The sequence below is a fragment of the Ostrinia furnacalis genome, unplaced genomic scaffold (assembly GCF_004193835.3).
Source record: "Ostrinia furnacalis isolate ACB-3 unplaced genomic scaffold, ASM419383v2 OfSCF7654, whole genome shotgun sequence".
Lineage (NCBI taxonomy): Eukaryota > Metazoa > Arthropoda > Insecta > Lepidoptera > Crambidae > Ostrinia > Ostrinia furnacalis.
In genome coordinates, this window is record NW_021137893.1 from 30,713 (window position 1) to 55,410 (window position 24,698).

The 24,698-nt window shown below is 44.5% G+C and overlaps 1 protein-coding gene across 1 annotated transcript; it reads left to right on the plus strand.

Moving 5' to 3' along the window:
* The first annotated feature begins 374 nt into the window (after positions 1–374).
* On the plus strand, positions 375–24,338 carry su(w[a]) (suppressor of white-apricot). The gene is given in 18 exon segments (XM_028322494.1): positions 375–620; positions 1,177–1,346; positions 1,735–1,898; positions 2,814–3,030; positions 3,559–3,620; positions 7,416–7,648; positions 11,800–11,954; positions 13,151–13,408; positions 14,063–14,361; positions 14,729–14,957; positions 16,810–16,962; positions 20,112–20,369; positions 20,846–21,472; positions 22,854–22,987; positions 23,158–23,248; positions 23,378–23,432; positions 23,608–23,643; positions 23,971–24,338. Coding segments are annotated over 18 exon segments (3,693 nt in total). The 5' UTR covers positions 375–426; the 3' UTR covers positions 24,329–24,338.
* The last annotated feature ends 360 nt before the right edge of the window (positions 24,339–24,698 follow it).

Below are 24,698 nucleotides of genomic sequence, written 5' to 3' on the forward strand. Positions count from 1 at the left end.
ATTTAAAAATTATGTCATAAACTGCATTTAAACATGAATTTGATTTATTATTTGTTAAAGACAATGAGTTTTAGCAAATGTTTTTTTGATAATAAAACGCAAATCCATGAAACGGTTTTATACGACCGGTCACTTTTCGGTCTTCATGGAATGGTCAAAATTTCGAATTTAGGTAAACATGAACCATCCATGAACAACCTTACACAATCGCTCCGCACCCCCCCGTATGAAGGTTACTTTTTATTCAAAAAGGTTACTTTTTTTTATATTTCTGGTAATTTCTGACTAGACCCGACTGGCAACACTGGTCAAATGTCAATATTGACAAAAAAAAATCTTGGCTGTGGCTTTCCTATGTATTACTTTTCTCTATGGCTGTGGCTGTGTGCGTGTGATGGTGAATTTCGCGTTGTAAATTTATTAAAAATGTCTTTAAAATGGACTGGGAATCGTAGTGAATCCGGTATTTTGCGTAAAAGTGAATGTAAAGAGAAGAAAGAAGAACTATTCGTGTTCGGGTACTCGTGCAAATTGTTCAGGGACAATGAGAAAGCCCTGCACATTGACCAAGGAAAGCACCTCATTCCGTGGATGGGGGATGAAACATTGAAAATCGACAGGTTCGATCTGTTTTTTACTATAAGACTGCTAACTGTGGCGCTAAAAACTATAAAGCGACTGTCAATGGTCAGAAAAAACTAAATTTTGGAAGAGCTTTAAGATTTTCGCAGAGGATATTACTTGAAGCAGTGACGGGGTGCAGGCAGCGGCAGTGTGCGCCGGGCCGGCGTTACGTTACGGTGACAACCCTCGGTGGTATGTATATCTGGAGCGGTACCCTTGCGTATGTATAATCTGCCATTTGTCTTGAGACATGAGATGAGTGTTCATTTTGACTGAGCAATGTTAGGTTTATATGCTCATTCAAGAGATTGTGTGGGAATTTGACTTCAAAGTTCCTCATATCATAAGATTTCATTCTAAACTTTTAAAGAAATCATTACAGTTAGTAATAAGTGTCTATAGTCTTAATAAAAACTTACAAATTGAACAAATAACTATAATTAAGTAGGTTCTTACTAGTAATATTATCCCTGAATTACATTGTAATCATGTAAAGGCTTAATTGTGTACACAAATTGTGTTTGAGTAGTGAGGCATTTGTTATTTGGACAGGTATGATGCTCGAGGGGCCCTGCACGACCTGTCGTCGCACGAAGCCCCGTCCGGGGGCTTCGACTGGCGAGTGGAGCTCACTAAAGCGGAGCTGGAAGTGGAACAACTGTGTGACGAAGAGAGGTACCGGGCCCTGCACACGGATGAAGATGAGGAGGAAATGTACAAAGGTGTGTAAACAACTTGCCATCAAACTACATACAATATTTTAGTAAGCTGATTAACTTTATGTCATCACCCATGTATGGAAGTTAACTGAAATAAATTTCTTCAATCAGACATTTAAACTAAAGAATATGTAGTTTATTTGGTTTAATTATTTTTTATCTCCATTCTCTCCTCCATGCATACTGTAATGTTGTGTTTTTCAATTAGCACTACTAACTTGTATTACATACAGAATCACAGAGAAGCGTAGAGATCTTTGGAGAAGGCTTATGTCAAGGGCAAACTGGAGATGATAAATTAGAGGACCGTTAAATTATATTTTTAAAATAATTACCTACAATGTTGTTAAAATTATTATGTAAAATGTCTTTTTCATTTTTTGTACAACAGAAGAGGAGCTGAAGCGTCTCCACGCAGCGGGCTACGGTCAAGTGGGCTTCAACTACGAGGCCACGCAGCAGGAGCCGGCCGCGCCCGCGCCTCCCGTGGAGGTCGATGAACCTTTCCTGCCTACGCCTGCGTTTAAGGCACTGCTGTCGCTGGAAATTGTCTTGGTAAGTGTATAAAGTAACGTTTTTGTATACATGCTCTGGATTTAAATAGACACGGGTCTTAACGCGACATTTATTAATGAGTTACATTATGTACTCACGGCTTGACGTTTTGGTGGCTTATTCCACTATTATTTATTATATTTATTATTTGGTTAACGGGGAATAGTGGACAAAAAGTTCACTAATCCCCGTTATATTAGGATTTTATTTTTAACGTAATGAGGGATTAATGAACTAGAATGAATGAATAGTGGAATAAGCCGTTTTGGCTGCTATACTATGTGACCACGGCTGCGCAGCATAGCATTAAGACCCGTCTCTTTCTATTTAAGTCGAAATGGAAGGTGAAAGTTTAAAATCTTATACTCTGGATTATCTGGTGGTAGTGGCCTCACTATAGAGTGGCAGGGCTGGCAATATGCCACGGGCCCCCGACCCGAGGGGGCCCTAAACGCTCTTTAGGGCGATCGTTCCAGGCCCCCATGAAAAAAAATCCCTAGATATGCCAAGGGCCCCATGCACTCAAATGGTATAGTTCGACACTGTCTGGTGGTTCTTTTAAAAATGGTATTAATATGTATAATTATGATCCTTGGACATTTATAATAGCATCATCTAGTTAGCTAGTAAATACATAAACACTGAAACCACTGAGTTATTATTAGCTTAGGGAAAAGCATGACATGAACTTGGTTGAACAATAAAACAATATTTTCAAAATAATATGATAACCCTGGGTTGCACCATCATACTTTAACTATAGCAACCATACTACAAACCAAAATCTTAAATGTGCCACACACATAAAAGAAAAAAAAAACTTTAAAAGTCTGTCAAATTCCACACATAAACACCGATTATAGTTACAGTTAAAGTGCAGAGAGGTATAATAGCTGATTTATTTATCTCCAACAGCCCGAGTCCCAAAAGCAGAACGCTATAATCGAGAAGACGGCCAAGTTCATAGCGTCCCAAGGTGCCCAGATGGAGATCTTGATTAAGGCGAAGCAGGGAGACAACCCGCAGTTCCGCTTCCTGAATAAAGATGATCCGTTGAACCCGTATTATGCTGCACTCATCGCGCTGGTCAAAGCTGGCAAATGGCCGGAGAAGGAAGTGGAGGTTGTTGAAGGTAAGTCAGTACATGGAATATCAAGCTAAATTGTAATTGTAATAGGAGCTATTTTGCATCATAAAAATGTCTGATGGGTTTATCTGCTGTAAGATGGATTTGGGAAATTAGAGGTTCTCAAAAATTGCAGTTGGTACATAAGTCTTACTATAATTTAGGTATGGCATAAAAAAGAAGTACAGTCAGTGTCAAATAGTTCGTGACACCCAAAGTCTTACTTCTTACTAATATCTTATCTTACTAAGATGTCTGGATGTTTGTTACTCTTTCACGCAAAAACTACAGAACGGATTGCTAGTAGCCAATAATTTCGCAACACGTCTTTGTTACTATTTGAATATGGTGGTGTTGTTACCTTTTTGGCCACTTTGGGTGTAACAATCTATACCTACCCATTGAAAAAAAGTTGTTGAATGACTTACTTTAAAAGTAAAAGTTTCAACATTATTAGTAACGTAGTAAATCTAAATGGTCTATGAAAAAAGTAAGCTGATGACATTTTTAATTGCTTGCCTTGTTTATTTGCAGAGAAACCACCAGAAACCGAAGAGTATCTACATCCGAGTTTGGCGTCAACAGTTATCGAGTCTGTAAGTTAAACTTTTTAATCATATTTACATTGTTAATTACGTCAATTATCGTTCAAGTGGTTGAAGATAAAGAACTGTTATTTTGAATTTGAATTGTTGTAGTGAAACAAGATTATTTGGCCTTGGCATTTAAACATGGCACATCTCCATCACATGATAGGAAGGTCGTGCATGTCTCGATTTTGATAGTTTTTTGATTCTGATACCAGTATTTCCTAATTCAAAGATTCTGAACACTGGGTATAATAAATAATTCGTTAGTAAAATTTGCTCCCAGCAAGATTCGAACCCGCAACCGATCCATTAGGCCTCAGCCTCGAGTTTAGCGGGCAGCGGGGCGGGAGCGGCGGCGGCGCGGGAGCGGGGCGGGCAACGCAGACCCGTTCTCGAAACAAGCGGGCAGCTCGCGCGGCGCTTTAGCGGCGAAGTGTTGTGTTCGGGGTTGTGTTGTCGAGATATTTGTATTTATTCGCAAACGAAATGTCTGAACAACGGCGACAATTTTATTTCGATTCAAATTTATTCCTAACGCTCGATTTACTGTCGGCAAAAGAAGGAGTGTGCTGCCCGCTCGTTGCCNACTTAAAATTCAAACCTTGGTAGCGACCCCTAAATGTCTCTTAAAAATTAAAAAAAAAATAATGAAAGACTTTCATGTGGTATATTTTCAAATTACGTGGTGCCCCGCAAAATATAAGAAAAAAAAATTTTTTCGTAGGAATAAGGACCACCCTAATATGTAGTTTATTTGGCTTTATTATTTTTTATCTCCATTCTCTCCTCCATGCATACTGTAATGTTGTGTTTTTCAATTAGCACTACTAACTTGTATTACATACAGATTCACAGAGAAGCATAGAGATCTTTGGAGAAGGCTTATGTCAAGGGCAAACTGGAGATGATAAATTAGAGGACCGTTAAATTATATTGTTAAAATAATTACCTACAATGTTGTTAAAATTATTATTTAAAATATCTTTTTTATTTTTTGTACAACAGAAGAGGAGCTGAAGCGTCTCCACGCAGCGGGCTACGGTCAAGTGGGCTTCAACTACGAGGCCACGCAGCAGGAGCCGGCCGCGCCCGCGCCTCCCGTGGAGGTCGATGAACCTTTCCTGCCTACGCCTGCGTTTAAGGCACTGCTGTCGCTGGAAATTGTCTTGGTAAGTGTATAAAGTAACGTTTTTGTATACATACTCTGGATTTAAATAAACCCGGGTCTTAACGCGACATTTATTAATGAGTTACATTATGTACTCACGGCTTGACGTTTTGGCGGCTTATTCCACTATTATTTATTATATTTATTATTTGGTTAATGGGGAATAGTGAACAAAAAGTACACTAATCCCTGTTATATTAGGATTTTATTTTTAACGTAATGAGGATTAATGAACTAGAATGAATGAATAGTGGAATAAGCCGTTTTGGCTGCTATACTATGTGACCATGGCTGCAGCATAGCATTAAGGCCCATCTCTTTCTATTTAAGTCGAAATCGAAGGCTAAACTTTAAAATCTTATACTCTGGATTGTGGTGGCAGTGGCCTAACTATAGCGTGGCAGGGCTGGCAATATGCCACGGGCCCCCGACCCGACGGGGCCCCAGCGCAAAACCCTAAACGCACCCCCCCTCGCGATACTTCAGGGCGATGGTCCCAGGCCCCCATGCAGAATAATCCCTAGATACGCCAAGGGCCCCAGGCACTCAGATGGTATAGTTCGCCACTGTGTGCTGGTTCCTTTAAAAATGGCATTAATATAATTATGACCCAAGGGTTTATAATAGCATCATCTAGTTAGTAAATACATAAACACTGAAACCACTGAGTTATTATTAGCTTAGGGAAAAGCATAACATAAACTTGTTTGAAACAACAAAAACAATAAAACAATATTTTCAAAATAATATTTATAGTAACCCTGGGTTGCATACCACCCATACTTTAACTATAGCAAACATACTACAACCCAAAATCTTAAAAGTGCCACACACATAAAAGAAAAAAAACCTTCAAAAGTATGTCAAATTCCACACAAAAACACCGATTATAGTTACAGTTAAAGTGCAGTGAGGTATAATAGCTGATTTATTTATCTTCAACAGCCCGAGTCCCAAAAGCAGAACGCCATAATCGAGAAGACGGCCAAGTTCATAGCGTCCCAAGGTGCCCAGATGGAGATCTTGATTAAGGCGAAGCAGGGAGACAACCCACAGTTCCGCTTCCTGAATAAAGATGATCCGTTGAACCCGTACTATGCTGCTCTCATTGCGCTGGTCAAAGCTGGCAAGTGGCCGGAGAAGGAAGTGGAGGTGGTTGAAGGTAAGTCAGTTTGTGGAATATCAAGCTAAATTGTAAAATTGTGATAGTAGCTATTTTGATTTGCATCGTAGAAATGTCTGATGTTTATATCTGCTGTATGGCGCAGACCACCGATTTTTAGTTGGCCGATACTTGGGTCGGGCTGTTGATCAGTATGGAGATGTATGAAAGTGCGCACATTACACCGATTTGGTATCGGCCGATTCTTCATACAAATTAGAACTGAGCCCAACTATCGGCCAACTAAAAGTTGCTTTTCTGCCCCTAGGCTTACTATAATTTATTTACTACTAGCTTTCCGCCCGCGGCTTCGCCCGCGTGGAATTTTGTCTGTCACAGAAAAACTTTATCGCGCGCGTCCCTGTTTCAAAAACCGGGATAAAAACTATCCTATGTTCTTTCCCGGGACTCAAACTATCTCTATGCCAAATTTCATCAAAATCGGTTGCGAGGTTTAAGCGGGAAAGCGTAACAGACAGACAGACAGACAGACAGACAGACAGACAGACAGACAGATACTAGCTTTTCGCCCGCGGCTTCGCCCGCGTGGAATTTTGTCTGTCACAGAAAAACTTTATCGCGCGCGTCCCTGTTTCAAAAACCGGGATAAAAACTATCCTATGTTCTTTCCCGGGACTCAAACTATCTCTATGCCAAATTTCATCAAAGTCGGTTGCGAGGTTTAAGCGGGAAAACGTAACAGACAGACAGAGTTACTTTCGCATTTATAATATTAGTTGGGATAAAAATAAAGTTCAGTCAGTGTTAAATATTTCGCGACACCCAAAGTAGGCAATAAGTTCGCAACACGTCTTTGTTACAATTGGAAAAAGGTTGTGTTATTAACTTTTTGGCCACTTTGGGTGTAACACAACCTATTTGACGCTGACTGTATCTATTGAAAAAAGTTGATGAATGACTTTCTTTAAAGGTAAAAGTTTCAACATTATTAGTAACATAGTAAATCAAAATGGTCTATGAGAAAAGTAAGCTGATAACATTTTTAATTGCTTGCCTTGTTTATTTGCAGAGAAACCACCAGAAACCGAAGAGTATCTACATCCGAGTTTGGCGTCAACAGTTATCGAGTCTGTAAGTTAAACTTTTTAATCATATTTACATTGTTAATTACGTCAATAATCGTTCAAGTGGTTGGAGATAAAAAATGTGTTATTTTGAATTTGAATTGTTGTAGTGAAACAAGATTATTTGGCCTTGGCATTTAAACATGGCACATCTCCATCACATGATAAGGAAGGTCGTGCATGTCAAGATTTTGATAGCTTTTTTATTCTAATACCAGTATTTCCTAAATCAAAGATTCTGAACACTGGGTTTATTAAATGGTTCGTTAGTAAAATTTGCTCCCAGCAAGATTCGAACCCGCAACCGATCCATTACGCGAGCCACTAGTCTAGGCAATCAATAAATGCTATACAAAAGTACTCACTTTAATTTACTCTTTTCACAGGCCCCATCAATCCCAAGCATCCATTACCGGCCGTCAGCCGACTGCGACTACACGATGCTAATATCAAAAATGCGGGGCGAAACCTCCCTAGACGAGGCCTACACGCCGGAATTAGCACCGGGCGAAGTGGCCCCGCCGGGAACTGAACCTCTGCCGCCGAGAGCGAGCGCTGAGATCGCGCGAGCACCCGTCATGTACAACGCCTCGCAGCCGCCGCCGCCTATCATTAGTGAGTCATCATCATTTCAGCCACAGGACGTCCACTGTTGAACATAGGCCTCCTTCGCAAATTATGCGCTAGCCCTGTAGTAATAAGTTTGTGCGGGGCGAAGCCTTCCTAGATGAGGCTTACACGCCGGAATTAGCACCGGGCGAAGTGGCCCCGCCGGGCACCGAACCTCTGCCCCCGAGAGCGAGTGCTGAGATCGCGCGGGCACCCGTCATGTATAACGCCTCGCAGCCGCCGCCGCCTATTAGTGAGTCATCATCATCATTTCAGCCACAGGACATCCACTGCTGAACATAGGCCTCCGTCATAGGTCTAGTTTAACTGAGACAGTGTCTAAGCTATGGGAGCGGCACGGTAGGGGTGTCATACATATGACGTGACAAATCTGAAGTCTCGCTTGCGTTTGTTGTCACAAAAATACTCTTAGGCCTGTAGTATTAAGTATGCGGAGCGAAACCTCCCTAGACGAGGCTTACACGCCGGAATTAGCACCGGGTGAAGTGGCCCCGCCAGGCACCGAACCTCTGCCGCCGAGAGCGAGCGCTGAGATCGCGCGGGCACCCGTCATGTACAACGCTTCGCAGCCGCCGCCGCCTATAATTAGTGAGTCATCTTCATCTCAGCCATAGGACGTCCACTGCTGAACATAGGCCTCCATCATAGGTCTAGCATAACTGAGACAGTGTCTAAGCTATGGGAGTGGCACGGGAGGTATCATATGAAGTGACAAATCTGAAGTCTCGCTTGCGTTTGTTGTCACAAAAATACTCTTAGGCCTGTAGTATTAAGTATGCGGGCCTTCCTGGACGAGGCTTTCACGCCGGAATTAGCACCGAGCGAAGTGGCCCCGCCGGGCACCGAACCTCTGCCGCCGAGAGCGAGCGCTGAGATCGCGCGGGCACCCGTCATGTATAACGCCTCGCAGCCGCCGCCGCCTATAATTAGTGAGTCATCATCATCTCAGCCATAGGACGTCCACTGCTGAACATAGGCCTCCATCAATGATATCCACAATGGCCGGTTGGTAGCGACCTGCATCCAGGGCCTTCCTGCTACCTTTATGAGGCCTTTACGGATAAGTGCCTCCTTAGACGAACCGTAGGACTTCTGTTAAAACTTGCGCGGACCACAGGTCAGCTCTTCAAATTCTATAGAAAAATTTGACGGCCCGATACATCTCCGCTCTGCTCCGCTCCACTCCGTCTTGGTGGAAACCGAGCCTTAAACAAGCAATGCGATGCGCTCGCCCAGCTTTTAGAAATGCAATTTTAAAAACCTTGTATTTGCCCAGCAATGAAGCTTATGACCGCAGTCTGTGGAGGAACACTATCTGTGGCCCCGATCCTCATCAGCGAGGGACCGAGAAAGAAGAGGAAGAAGAGATATGCCCAGCAAATAAATATCCTTGGACACTTTACACTGTGCCACTAGCCCCAAACTAAGCAAAGCTTGTGCTATGGGTACTAGACAACGGATATAAACAAACATACCTAAATACTTTTTTTTTGTAAAAACATACATATTATACACATAGAATGCATACAATACGATGCGCTCGCTCAATTTTTAGAAACGCAAGCTTAAAAATCTTGTAATCTTCCAGAAAATGCTTGTATGATATTGCAATATAATGTTTATTGAATAAATTGTTGCCAATTGTATTTGAAGGTGTATGCGCAAACGGTGTGTTTGCATAAATAAAATATTTGTATTTAGTCCAGGGTTCCCCAAACTATGGCGTAACGAACATTGAGTGGGTCCTGCCTGTAAAACAGATCCGACTCCTTTATTTAGGCATATTGGTAACGGTTAAATTTCCTATAGGTGGGTCCCGAGTTTGGGAACTTGTATTAGATGAGTCGTAGCCCAGGCAACTTTGGGAACCACTGCTTTAGTCAATTTAATGAATGTATTACAGGTATGCCGATCCCGCCGCCGCCGCTGTTCGCGCAGTTCCCGCCGCGCTTCCCGCCGCCCCCGCGCCCGCGCCCGCCCCCGCCCGCGCCCGCGCGCTCCGCCGGCCTCAGTCTGGTGGATCATTATAACACAGACTCTGATAGCGCTGCCTCAGGTAAATCAACAGCCACTAAAGTCCGGTCGCCGAGCACATAGAATTTCGTCCAATGACCCTAAATATCGCTTGACCCCAAATATCGCTCGCGCGTAACTATATTGCTGTCGCGTTCGCACACTCACTGCGGGCGCCCGTCGCACATTCGCGACAGCATATAATTACGCGCGAGCGATAAGGATGGGTAGCTTGGGGTCATTGGACGAAATGCTATCTGCTCGGCGACCGGATTTTTAGCAAAGTAACAGCGACGTCGCCTTTCCAGCAGTTCTCGCCCCTAAGCGATCCGCAGGGTTCAGCCTCGTAGACAACTATAAACAAACTGATAGCGCTGCATCAGGACTCAGGTAAGCCAGCAATGAACACTAGCGCCGCCGCTCTTCCAGAAGTATCCCCCATGCCGCGCCCTCCCCCGCCCACTACAATACAGACTGACAGCGCTGTCTCAGGTAAGCAAGCAGATAGCACCAGTACCATCGCTGCTGACCAGTAGTTTCCGCCCCCGCGAGCTCCGCCGGCCTCAGTCTGGTGGATCATTATAACACAGACTCTGATAGCGCTGCCTCAGGTAAGCCTACAGACACTCGTGAAACCCAGTGACCAAAAATTTGACAACACAACCTTATTCGAATTGTAACAAAGACGTGTTGCGAACTGCGCACAATCGCGACAGCACTATAATGGGGATGTTGCCTGGGTCAAAAAGCAAGAGTTTTAATTAGTCCGTCAGTTAACTTATCAAAAAATACTTTACACGTATTTTTCACTTTTTCAAACTAATGAAAATTTAAAGAGATATAGCGCCCCAAAGTTCATAAGAAGAGGCCCGTGACGTCACCGCTTGCTTAACCCTAGAGTGCTCGTGCTATGAGCATTTTGCCGCCCTCGGCAAAAAAATCGAGTTATTTTCTACACGATACGTTTGTTAAAGTCAAGCGTTTCAGTAGCTGCCTCCCCATACTTCACCTCCATGTATTAGAAATTAGAAGAAATTTAGTGCGCAGGTGACTGCCATAGAGAACGATTGTTGAACGTATGTCACGTTTTGCGGCAAATTGCTCACTGCGCGACTACTGACGTAAGTAAAATTTGTGTGTCTGGTTTTTAGTGTAGTTGGAAAATTATTAGTTTTCATTGCGTATAATGTTGTTTTGACCTTAATGACGTCATAACATTGATAATTACTATAAGTGCTTAATTTATTTCATGTCGTTTTCGGTAAAATTCACGTAAAATACAAAAAATGAAAAAACAAGGAAGAGGTCGGATTTCGAAGAAGCTGGTGCACTAAAATTAGTCGAAAATGTATACTAAAGTTATGAAGAAAGTAAACATAGTCATTACAATACTGTTATAGAACAATCAGCGGCAGAATCTGAAGATGATGTGCCAAGGGTGCAAATTTACTGTGCAACGCACATTAAATGCACATGTGACAGGCCTGTTTTGTTGAAGCATATGTCATATGTAAGGAAAACCTTTAAGTGTGCTAATAAGTTTCATATTTGATGATGTATGTAAATAAAAACAATAGTGTTTCTAAGATTTCTATAAATATTTCTTAACAATTCCAAAATATGTTTTTTTCTTTAAATTTTTACCACAAATCTTTAATAAGCGTTATTTTCTAATAGTGTATGCTTTATCCTATCATTTTTAACTGATTTCCATATTTTTAAACTGTTATTTGACACACAACCGGACTTTAAGTTTGGGCGGCAAAATGCTCATACGCGAGCACTCACGTTTCACGGAAAGGCGCGACTACTCTAGGGTTAAAAATGCCGCACGTTGTGACGTCGTGCGCAACTTCAACGCACCATAACTATGTAATTATTTGTTAGATTGACAAATAAAATTATATGTGTCCAATATTTTTTGATATTAAACATTACGGACTAAAAAAATTTTTTTAGGCAACTAGCCTATTATGCGGTAGCTTGGGGTCATTGGACGAAATTCTATCTGCTTAGCGACCGGATTTTAGCAAAGTAACAGCGGCGTCGCCTTTCCAGCAGTTCTCGGTTTCGACCTCGTAGACAACTATAAACAAACTGATAGCGCTGCATCAGGACTCAGGTAAGCCAGCTATGAACACTACCGCCGCCGCTGTTCGCGCAGTTCCCGCCGCGCTTCCCGCCGCCCCCGCGCCCGCGCCCGCCCCCGCCCGCGCCCGCGCGCTCGGCTGGCCTTAGTCTGGTGGATCATTATAACACAGACTCCGATAGCGCTGCCTCAGGTAAGCCTACAGGCACTCGTGACACCCAGTGACCAAAAATTTGACAACACAACCTTATTCGAATTGTAACAAAGACGTGTTGCGAACTTATTACCTACTTTGAGCGTCAAGAACGTAGTACGAGCAACGTCCGCTCCGCCGGCCTCAGTCTGGTCGACCACTACAATACAGACTCCTATAGCGCTGCCTCAGGTAAGCTGCAGATAGCACCAGTCCCCGCCCTAGTTACCGCCTCAGCGCGCTCGGCCTCAGTCTGGTGGATCATTATAACACAGACTCTGATAGCGCTGCCTCAGGTAAACCTACAGACACTCGTGACACCCAGTGACCAAAAAGATGACAACACAACCTTATTCGAATTGTAACAAAGACGTGTTGCGAACTGCGCACAATCGCGACAGCACTATAATTATGCGGTAGCTTGGGATCATTGGACGAAATTCTATCTGCTCAGCGACCGGATTTTAGCAAAGTAACAGCGGCGTCGCCTTTCCAACAGTTCTCGGATTCGACCTCGTAGACAACTATAAGCAAACTGATAGCGCTGCATCAGGACTCAGGTAAGCCAGCTATGAACATTAGCGCCGCCGCTGTTCCCGCAGTTCCCGCCGCGCTTCCCGCCGCCCCCGCCCGCGCCCGCGCGCTCCGCCGGCCTCAGTCTCGTCGACCACTACAATACAGACTCCGATAGTGCTGCCTCAGGTATCATCATCATCATCAGATCATTTGTGTTCTCCCCTACAGAAAGACGACCGTCTTTTATTTACCAGACGCAAATGAGGAAGTATGACAGAACAGCAGGGCAGGTAGGCTTTGGCCTACACTCCCTATGATAGCATATTTCCAAAGTCGCCCCTTTAAAACAATATATTCTATTTTACCAAAACCACACAGCTATGACTACGTGGTGTCCTACCATTAACAACAATCACCAAACATAATTTGAATGTCTAGTAAATTGATAAACTTTCAAGATTTTATATGACAAAAGAATCTAACTTTATCACAAAAATATCGATTTTCGAGGCTAGAATGAAGTGCTTCTTATGAAATGTTTTTCTACCCTATACAGCATTCGAACATTCTGCGTATGTTTCCTTCAGCGCTCAAAATTCGTGTCAGAAACTATAACAAAATACACGTAAAAAATAATATGTTTTTTCAATTACTTACAATGTTCTACTATTTCCCCACAGATTCCGATGACAGCTCATCATCTGACAAAACTCCCATCCCCACCCCACCCGAGGATGTTCAACTCGTCATAGACAAGATGGCTGCCTATGTGGCTCGCAACGGTGACGAGTTCGCCGAAATCGTGCGCTCGAAAAACGACCCTCGGTTCACGTTCTTAGAGCCCAGTAATGTGTACCACGCGTATTACAAGAGGCTGATGCAGCAGAAGCGAGGCGATGTTAATGGGAAAGGGAAGGATGCGAAAAAAAAGAGCTCTGGTGAGTTATTAAAATTTCTTAGCGATTGAGTCGCTTATCAAACTAAATCTATATATATAAAAATGAAACCCGTTTCGCGTTGTCACGGCATCACGTGTGAACGGCTGAACCGATTTCGATAATTCTTTTTTTTTAATGTTTGTGGAAGTCCAAGGATGGTTCTTACGGAAAAAAATATTAAGAAAATCTCTACGCTAAGGCGGTACGAAGTTCGCCGGGTCAGCTAGTTATAAATAAACAACTTGAAAAAATCGAACTGCCTGTTGTCACTAGATCACAGAGCACAGACATCTATACTAATATTATAAAGCTGAAGAGTTTGTTTGTTTGTTTACTTGAACACGCTAATCTCCGGAACTACTGGTCCGATTTGAAAAATTCTTTCAGTGTTAGATAGCCCATTTATCGAGGAAGGCTATAGGCTATACAACATCACGCTACGATCAATAGGAGCAGAGCGACAATCAAAAATGTTGCGAAGACGGGTTTTCACGCGTACGAAGTCGCGGGCACAGCTAGTGTTGACATAAAAGACACACCATGAAGTCTAAGATCGTTATACAAATTGTTATTATACAAGTTACAAACCAAAATAAATCATTTATATTATTTTTGTTTTATTGTGGATATAAAGTAACTCTTCTTTTTTTGCAGCCCCTGTATCTTTTTCAATAAAAAAGCTAAAAGAACCGGATCCAATCCTTCCCAAACCAGCGCTTCCCTACGAATCGAGTTCAGAAGACGAGTCGGAAAAAACGGAAAAGGCGGAAGAGCCCAAAGAGTCTCCCAAATCAACCGCCCCCCAAATATTCCCCGCTGCACACATACCCCCAATAGTCGTCTACAAGATTGAAAACCAGACCAACGATATGCCCAAACCCATAGCACCAGTCAAACCTATCCCCCAAGTGATACCTACCGTCTTACCGGAGATGAAAGAAGTAAANGGCAACGCAGACCCGTTCTCGAAACAAGCGGGCAGCTCGCGCGGCGCTTTAGCGGCGAAGTGTTGTGTTCGGGGTTGTGTTGTCGAGATATTTGTATTTATTCGCAAACGAAATGTCTGAACAACGGCGACAATTTTATTTCGATTCAAATTTATTCCTAACGCTCGATTTACTGTCGGCAAAAGAAGGAGTGTGCTGCCCGCTCGTTGCCCGCTCCCGCGCCGCTGCCCGCTCGTTGCCCGCTCCCGCGCCGCCGCCGCTCCCGCCCCGCTGCCCGCTAAACTCGAGGCTGAGGCCTTACGCGAGCCACTAGTATAGGCAGTCAATAAATGCTATACAAAAGTACTCACTTTTATTTACTCTTTTTTCACAGGCCCCATCAATCCCAAGCATCCATTACCGGCCGTCAGCCGACTGCGACTACACGATGCTAATATCAAAAATGCGGGGCGAAACCTCCCTAGACGAGGCCTACACGCCGGAATTGGCACCGGGTGAAGTGGCCCCGCCGGGAACCGAACCTCTGCCGCCGAGAGCGAGCGCTGAGATCGCGCGAGCACCCGTCATGTACAACGCCTCGCAGCCGCCGCCGCCTATCATTAGTGAGTCATCATCATCATTTCAGCCACAGGACGTCCACTGCTGAACATAGGCCTCCGTCATAGGTCTAGCTTAACTGAGACAGTGTCTAAGCTATGGGAGCGGCACGGTAGGGGTGTCATACATATGACGTGACAAATCTGAAGTCTCGCTTGCGTTTGTTGTCACAAAAATACTCTTAGGCCTGTAGTATTAAGTATGCGGGGCGAAGCCTCCCTAGACGAGGCTTCCACGCCGGAATTAGCACCGGGCGAAGTGGCCCCGCCGGGAACTGAACCTCTGCCGCCGAGAGCGAGCGCTGAGATCGCGCGGCCACCCGTCATGTATAACGCCTCGCAGCCGCCGCCGCCTATCATTAGTGAGTCATCATCATTTCAGCCATAGGACGTCCATTGATGAACATAGGCCGCCTTCGCAAATTATGCGCAACACCTGTAGTATTAAGTATACGGGATGAAACCTCCCTAGATGAGGCTTCCACGCCGGAATTAGCACCGGGTGAAGTGGCCCCGCCGGGAACTGAACCTCTGCCGCCGAGAGCGAGCGCTGAGATCGCGCGGGCACCCGTCATGTATAACGCCTCGCAGCCGCCGCCGCTTATAATTAGTGAGTCATCATCATCATTTCAGCCACAGGACGTCCACTGCTGAACATAGGCCTCCGTCATAGGTCTAGCTTAACTGAGACAGTGTCTAAGCCACGGGAGCGGTACGGGAGGGGTGTCTTATGACGTGACAAATCTGAAGTCTCGCTTGCGTTTGTTGTCACAAAAATACTCTTAGGCCTGTAGTATTAAGTAAGTATGCGGGGCGAAACCTCCTTGGACGAGGCTTTCACGCCGGAATTAACACCGGGCGAAGTGGCCCCGCCGGGCACCGAATCTCTGCCGCCGAGAGCTGGCGCTGAGATAGCGCGTGCCACCATAGGACATCCACTGCTGAACATAGGCCTCCATCAATGATTTCCACAATGGCCGGTTGGTTAGTGAGTATGCGGTCTATTATTACAGGTTTAGCGCTTAAATGAGTCAGTGCCTTGAGTATAGGAACGGCACGGGAGGGATGTCATATGATTTGACAAATCTGAAGTCTCGCTGACGCTTGTCGTCACAAAAACACTCCCGTGCTGCTTCCATACCTCAGGCACTAATTCAATTGTGTTCTAGATCTGTAGTATTAATATACGGGGCCGAGGCATCCCTAGAATGGAGAGGTGCTAGCCCCTTCACTCCAAAACCCTGCTGCCCCATCGGCCGTCAGTTCTGCGTACTATATGCCCTGCCCTGCCCACTTCAGCTTGCTAATCCGTCGGACTATGTTAGCGACTTTAGTTCGTTTGACGGATCTCATACTCGCTAGCACACGGTTGTTTCCGTGCTTTTAAGCGATTTTGTGAAAAATATTATTGGTAGGTAGTTGCTAATTGCTCATAAGATAGGCCCCCTTAATTGATATTTATTATCCGTGGTGCATAATCTTTTCTTAAAGGTTTTAAACCTTTGTTTGTCACCTGTCATCCGCAATGGAGGGAAGTCGAACCTTAATTTCGAACTCCTCCTATGTTCTTCTGATTAATTTCTTTGCTAATTTTCCCCCGGGACAAACTTGACCTTCATTGGTTGGGTTTTTAGCGGTCAAGCTGTAGATCCTGACTACACAAGAGTTGCAGTGGTGGGAAGGAGAGGTGGGAATAGCACGCGGTATAACTCCACCTTACTCTTTCTGCATGACCACAGTGCATTGTTTCTATGTGTGCTAAAGTTTAAATGAATAAATAAATATAACTTTGAGCTTATTTATAAAGCTTAAAGTGAAATGCTTTAATCGACTTAATTCATGTGTTATTTTCTCACAGGTATGCCGATCCCGCCGCCGCCGCTGTTCGCGCAGTTCCCGCCGCGCTTCCCGCCGCCCCCGCGCCCGCGCCCGCCCCCGCCCGCGCCCGCGCGCTCCGCCGGCCTCAGTCTGGTGGATCATTATAACACAGACTCTGATAGCGCTGCCTCAGGTAAGAAGCAGATAGCACCAGTACCATCGCTGCCGTACCAGTAGTTCCCGCCCCCGCGGGCTCGGCCGGTCTAAGTATGAGATATTACTACAACACAGACTCCGATAGCGTTGCATCAGGTAAGCCAGCGATAAACACTAGCGCCGCCGCTGTTCGCGCAGTTCCCGCCGCGCTTCCCGCCGCCCCCGCGCCCGCGCCTGCGCGCTCCGCCGGCCTCAGTCTCGTCGACCACTACAATACAGACTCCGATAGTGCTGCCTCAGGTAATCCAACAGGCACTAGCAAAGTTACAGCGGCGTCGCCTTTATAGCAGTTCCTAGTAGGGGTTCCTACTCGCTCCGCCGGTCGACTGACCGGCACATAGAATTTCGTCCAATGACCCCAAGCTGCCCATCCTTATCGCTCGCGCGTAATTGCTGTCGCGTTCGCACACACACTGCGGTTGCACGTCATACATTCGCGACAACACTATAATTATGCGCGAGCGATAAGGATGGGTAGCTTGGGGTCATTAGACGAAATTCTATCTGCTCGGTGACCGGATTTTAGCAAAGTAACAGCGGCGTCGCCTTTTCAGCAGTTCTCGCCCCTAAACGATCCGCAGGGTTCGGCCTCGTAGACACCTATAAACAAACTGATAGCGCTGCATCAGGACTCAGGTAAGCCAGCAATGAACACTAGCGCCGCCGCTCTTCCAGAAGTATCCCCCATGCCGCGCCCTCCCCCGCCCACTACAATTCAAATTCAAATTTTTTATTGCTTATTAAGTGTTTACAATTGGGTCTTAATCTAAACAATGAGCTTATAACTTAATACAGACTGACAGCGCTGTCTCAGGTAAGCAGCAGATAGCACCAGTACCATCGCTGCCGTACCAGTAGTTTCCGCCCCCGCGAGCTCGGCCGGTCTAAGTATCAGAGATTACACAGACTCCGATAGCGTTGCATCAGGTAAGCCAGCAATAAACACTAGCGCCGCCGCTGTTCACGCAGTTCCCACAGTTCCCGCCGCCCCCGCGCCCGCGCCCGCCCCCGCCCGCGCCCGCGCGCTCGGCTGGCCTCAGTCTGGTGGATCATTATAACACAGACTCTGATAGCGCTGCCTCAGGTAAATCAACAGCCTCTAAAGTCCGGTCGCCGAGCACATAGAATTTCGTCCAATGACCCCAAGCTGCCCATCCTTATAGCTGTCGCGTTCGCACACTCACTGCGGGCGCCCGTCGCACAGTCGCGACAGCACTATAATTACGCGCGAGCGATAAGGATGGGTAGCTTGGGGTCATTGGACGAAATTATATCTGCTCGGCGACCGGATTTTAGCAAAGTAACAGCGGCGTCGCCTTTTCAGCAGTTCTCGCCCCTAAACGATCCGCAGGGTTCGGCCTCGTAGACAACTATAAACAAACTGATAGCGCTGCATCAGGACTCAGGTAAGCCAGCAATGAACACTAGCGCCGCCGCTCTTCCAGAAGTATCCCCCATGCCGCGCCCTCCCCCGCCCACTACAATTCAAATTCAAATTTTTTATTGCTTATTAAGTGTTTACAATTGGGTCTTAATCTAAACAATGAGCTTATAACTTAATACAGACTGACAGCGCTGTCTCAGGTAAGAAGCAGATAGCACCAGTCTCATCGCTGCCGTACCAGTAGTTCCCGCCCCCGCGAGCTCGGCCGGTCTAAGTATCAGAGATTACTACAACACTCCGATAGTGCTGCCTCAGGTAAGCAACACATAGCACCAGTCCCCGCCCTAGTTACCGCCTCAGCGCGCTCGGCCTCAGTCTCGTGGACCACTATAACACAGACTCCGATAGTGCTGCCTAAGGTAAATCAACAGACATTAGCAAAGTAACAGCATTTCCAAAAGTTCCTGCTCCTACGCGCTGCGCCCGTCTCATGCCCGTTGATGAAAACGGGCATCAGCCTCATAGATTACTACAACACCGACTCCGATAGTGCTGCCTCAGGTATTTCAACAGCCACTTTAGTCCGCGTTCGCACACTCACTGCGGCCGCCCGTCACACAGTCGCGACGGCACTATAATTACGCGCGAGCGATAAGGATGGGTAGCTTGGGGTCATTGGACGAAATTCTATCTGCTCAGCGACCGGATTTTAGCAAAGTAACAGCGGCGTCGCCTTTCCAGCAGTTCTCGGGTTCGACCTCGTAGACAACTATAAACAAACTGATAACTCTGCATCAGGACTCAGGTAAGCCAGCTATGAACATTAGCGCCGCCGCTGTTCCCGCAGTTCCCGCCGCCCCCGCCCGCGCCCGCGCGCTCCGCCGGCCTCAGTCTCGTCGACCACTACAATACAGACTCCGATAGTGCTGCCTCAGGTTAACCCAGAGCATAAAGTTGTTATACCTACCTTAGGCTTCAACCACACCAACGCGTGCACATCGCCATCGCCAGCCCGCGACCTATGACAGTCCGCGCGACCCATGACAGTCGGCGCGACCCATGATAGTCCGCGCGACCTGTCATTGGCCTATAATCGCGCCGGCGATGGCGATCTACACGCGTTGGTGTGGTTGAAGCATTAGACGTTTCACTCTTCCAAAAGCGGTCGTGGTCACGTTCAACGTGGCGTCAAAAGGTTGTGGGCACAGCTACCAAAAATTACCAAAGTGAGAATTGGATCACTACATGCCCGGACATACATACATGCCTATCGATCTTATCAATAGATCATAATTAAAACAAGCAAATTAGGGTTGTGGGCATGCCCACAGTGCCCACAACGGTGGATCCGCGCCTGCGTTGAGGCGTTCACGTCGGTTGTACGGGGCGGATACAGCTTTTCGCACGATCTCCCGCCATCGCTCCATGTTAACGAACTGCCTGGTGCAGTCAGATACGCTTCCCACTGCAAATTTTACTTGGTCAGTCCAGCGCAAAATGTCACTAGCAGCAATACTGTGATAAAAAGCGATGCGTGATGCCGTCGCTGCACCTACCATGTTACAAATGCAGGAATCTACTAAAATCTATGCCTGTTAGTTACAACGCCCATAGGCATATTTCCCTCAACGCTTGAGATCCGTATCAGAAACTAATATAACTAATATTAACATGTAAAAATATTTCTTTCGCTTACTATCCTTTATTCAAAGATATTTATTTATTTATGATTCCACTTACAGATTCCGATGACAGTTCATCATCTGACAAAACTCCCATCCCCACCCCACCCGAGGACGTTCAACTAGTCATAGACAAGATGGCCGCGTACGTAGCCCGCAATGGTGACGAGTTCGCGGAGATCGTGCGCTCGAAAAACGACCCTCGGTTCACGTTCTTAGAGCCCAGTAATGTGTACCACGCGTATTACAAGAGACTGATGCAGCAGAAGCGAGGCGATGTCAATGGGAAAGGGAAGGAGGCAAAGAAAAAGAGCTCTGGTGAGTTGTTAAAATTTCTTAGCGATTGAGTCGCTTATCAAACTAAATTATAAATAAACAACTTGAAAAAATCGAACTGCCTGGGGTCACTAGATCACAGAGCACAGACATCTATACTAATATTATAAAGCTGAAGAGTTTGTTTGTTTGTTTACTTGAACGCGCTAATCTCCGGAACTACTGGTCCGATTTGAAAAATTCTTTCAGTGTTAGATAGCCCATTTATCGAGGAAGGCTATAGGCTATACAACATCACGCTACGATCAATAGGAGCAGAGCAACAGTGAAAAATGTTGCGAAAACGGGTTTTCACGCGTACGAAGTCGCGGGCACAGCTAGTGTTGACATAAAAGACACACCATGAAGTCTAAGATCGTTATACAAATTGTTATTATACAAGTTACAAACCAAAATAAATAATTTATATTATTTTTGTTTTACTGTGGAAATAAAGTAACTTTTTTCTTTTTCTGCAGCGCCTGTATCTTTCTCAATAAAAAAGCTGAAGGAACCAGATCCAATCCTTCCCAAACCAGCGCTTCCCTACGAATCGAGTTCGGAAGACGAGTCGGAAAAAACAGAAAAGGCGGAAGAGCCCAAAGAGTCTCCTAAATCAACCGCCCCCCAAATATTCCCCGCTGCACACATACCCCCAATAGTCGTCTACAAGATTGAAAACCAGACCAACGATATGCCCAAACCCATAGCACCAGTCAAACCTATCCCCCAAGTGATACCTACCGTCTTACCGGAGATAAAAGAAGTAAAAGAAATAGAAAAGAAAGAAGAAAAACCGATCCAAGAAGAAATCAAAATAAAATCTCCGACGCCTGACAAGAAAGTTGAGAAAAAAGTAAAAGAAAGCCCTAGGAAAGAAAAAAGAAAACATAGGGATAGGAAAAAAGAATACAAATCTAAGTCGGAGAGCAAAGAGTCTAAGAGAGTGGAGCGGAGTGTAGATAGAGAGAAGAAAAAAGATAGAGACGGGGAGAAAGAGAAAAAGAAACGAAGGTATAGCAGAGAAGAGTTGGACAGTGAGATTATTTCGCTGGTTGACACTACGGACGATCTAATTGACTTGACTGGCGACCAGGATTCTAAAGGTATATAAATATCATGTATTTGGGTAGAAAGATAGAGGTTTTATGTTGTTCTGTTGATTGATGTAAAGACATAGAGTATAGTATTATGAGGAAAAATTACTTTTAGATCAATTACCTACTTATTTATTCAAGATACTAATTTATACATTTCCAACATTATAACACCTTAAAGTTAGTACTTCTTGCTTTGAATGCTCCAATCGAACTGCCTGTCCGGCGGCATGCCCGCGATAAGGCAACTTCCCCTTCCATTCGTCAAAGTCAACCGGCTCGAAACGACTTATCGACAGCATGCCCCGGAAGTAGTCAAAATCAATACTTAAATAACAATTTATTTCTAAATTACTAAACTGTATACAATAAAAATTCTAAAATAATTACATTAAATAATAAACATGAAATATGTAATTGAATATAATACAGAATAAATTCTGAAACCATTATAATATCTGCAACAATGTCCAGGAAGTAATCAAGTAAAGTATTTAATTTTAATAATGGGTTTTTAAATTCTACCAAAATTATTACAATAACTATCTATAAGCAACTAATAATCGTATAAAATACAATATTAATTCTAAAATCATTACAGTATGATCCTTGCGTCCATATTTTCTGTGTGATTAAGGTTCCAAAATTGCCGATTGCTTGGCAAAGACAAGATAAGACTGTTCGTCAGCTCAATGAGGGCTATCGTTTTTATACTTAACAGTTGGCACCCCTGGCGATTGACAGGACCTTACTCTACAGTGGCGCCATCTTGATGAGTGCAAATGCGATAGTCCTCCTACCACTTTAGCGCTCACAAGTTGGTGCCACTGTCTTCGCTACTAGCAAGTGACAGGACCTTACTCTACAGTGGCGCTAACTGGTGAGCGCTAAAACGATAGCCCTCATTGACTATTGTAACTATTGTATTAATTAAAAGTTACTAATTGAAATTAAAGTCAATTAGAAACTAATTGGGTTTTCAATCCTAGAATTATGTGTTCTTTAGAAAAGTAGGGTCTTGAAATGATTCATGAACTACTCAGGCAACGATTGTATAGTTAACAGCACAATAGACTACTTATTATAACCTATTATAATAACTACATAAGATGCCACAGTTAGGCATCTAGCCGTTGTGGAAATCCTTGGGGAAGCTTGTGTCCAGCAGTGGAGAGTGGACGTGATTTGGCTGAAACGAACGAAGATGTATAGTCTGGTCGCAATTATTGCGGGCGCCCGTCGCACAGTCGCGACAGCAATATAATTACGCGCGAGCGATAAGGATGGGTAGCTTGGGGTCATTGGACAAAATTCTACGTGCTCGGAGACTGGGCTTTAGCAGTAGTTTCCTGTCGTCTGTACGCTTAACTTATTTAATTACTACTCACAGGCGAATCAGACGCGCGCTCCAGCGACCGCGCCAAGCAACAGGCGCGCCGACGCCGCGCCGCCGAGTTCCTGAAGAAAGTCGGCGTGGACCCCGCCGCCGCCGCGCTGCCTACATCTTCCTTAGCCAGCGCCATGGTCAGTGTTTGTTCTTTGTCTTCTGTGTGCCTTTTTAATACAGATAAAGACTCATTTAAATTCTCGTCTCGATATAGCTTTAAATTATCACTTTAACGGAATTTGGCAACAAAACACTTTTATAAAAGGAGATAATAAAAAGGTATTTATTATTCTTGCTTCATTTCCAGGTGGACACATTGGAATCGTTGCGAAAGAAGAAAGCCGAAGAGGAGGAGAAACGAAGAAAACGCGAGAAGAGACGCCATCGAGACCGATATGGTAAGGACCATAGACAAAAATATCTGATATACGAGAAGTAACCTTAATTCCGTGCCATAGAGTTCATATTTGAATACGAAAACGTGTAATTTCTGAAGTGATAACAACTACGATTTTTTATTTTTCTAGATTATGAAAATGGGTCTGAAAGGTCACACAGAAAGAGCAAACGCAGAAAGAACAAGTAAGTAGGATCTAGAAACCTAGTATTAAAACAAGTAACAAATTAAATACATAGTCAAGAAATCAGAAACATTTACTATAATTTTTTTAAATTAATATCGCTATATTTACTCAATTCGTTACATACACAAACTGCCTTTTTAAACATTTAATAAACACGATTTATGTTTTTACAGGTCATCAGAAGAAAATGACGAGTCGGATTATGACGGGTAAATATAATTTAATATCGATAATTTCCAAATCATTACCGGACCTTACAAGCTAGCAAGTAGATAAGTGATACGCAAATAAACGCATGTCTCTTCTAATACCAACATACAACCCGATAAAGCTATCTGCGCAAGACTCTCTCGCACTCTCCCGCACACCTCCGGTTCATCCTGTCCGTACCATTGCGTCGATGTGACGTCACAGCAGCCAGTTGCGCAGTTTACTCGACCGGGTTGTAGTTTGAACACGATATATGGGTTTGAACCTACAACCACAGCTAGCATTGTTGTCTGCCTCGTTAACCACAACATTAATTCTACTTCCAGCACCAAAAAGAAAAAACGAAAGAAGGAAAGACGACACGCCTCCAAAAGCAAAAAGCGGAGGCGCCGAGACGAACCAATGGAGGAGGAAGAAGGAGAAATTGACCACCCCATCAATATTGACCTCACGAGCACTCTGAAGGAACTCAGAAACGCTTCCCCCACCAAAGAACTGGTACAAGACATTGATGACAACACGCAGCAAAGCTTTGTAAGGCAGGAAGACTCCTCGGAGGATGAGAATGGAGAAGTGAGAAGGGATAGAAGAAGGAAGAAAGAAGATAGGGAGTATAGTGAGGGAGAGTGGTCCAGCGATACGGAGCAGGACTCCGGGTCGTCTTATAGCGGGAAAGAAGAATGATAATCAGGTAAGAGAAATAGGAATTAGAATAACTTTATTCAGCATATAACAGAAAGTTGCCTAAGGCCCGATTCGACCAAACTTTTATCCGAGAATAACTCCTGGTACAACTGGCACATTGACAGTTTCAGTATGGGAAATAATATGTCAAAATGTCGAATAACTGACGATTTAATCTCAGAATTAATATTTACTCTTGTTTGGTCGAATCCACCCTAAGTACACACAATATTGAGGAGAATGATAATTTTTTACTTCTTTTTCACGTAAATCCTTGAAGTTTTGACGTGTGGTCATAGTGGAATAAAACCACTCCCACTCTTACCGTAGATGTAAAAGGCGACTAAGGGACAAATATGCGAACATCGCG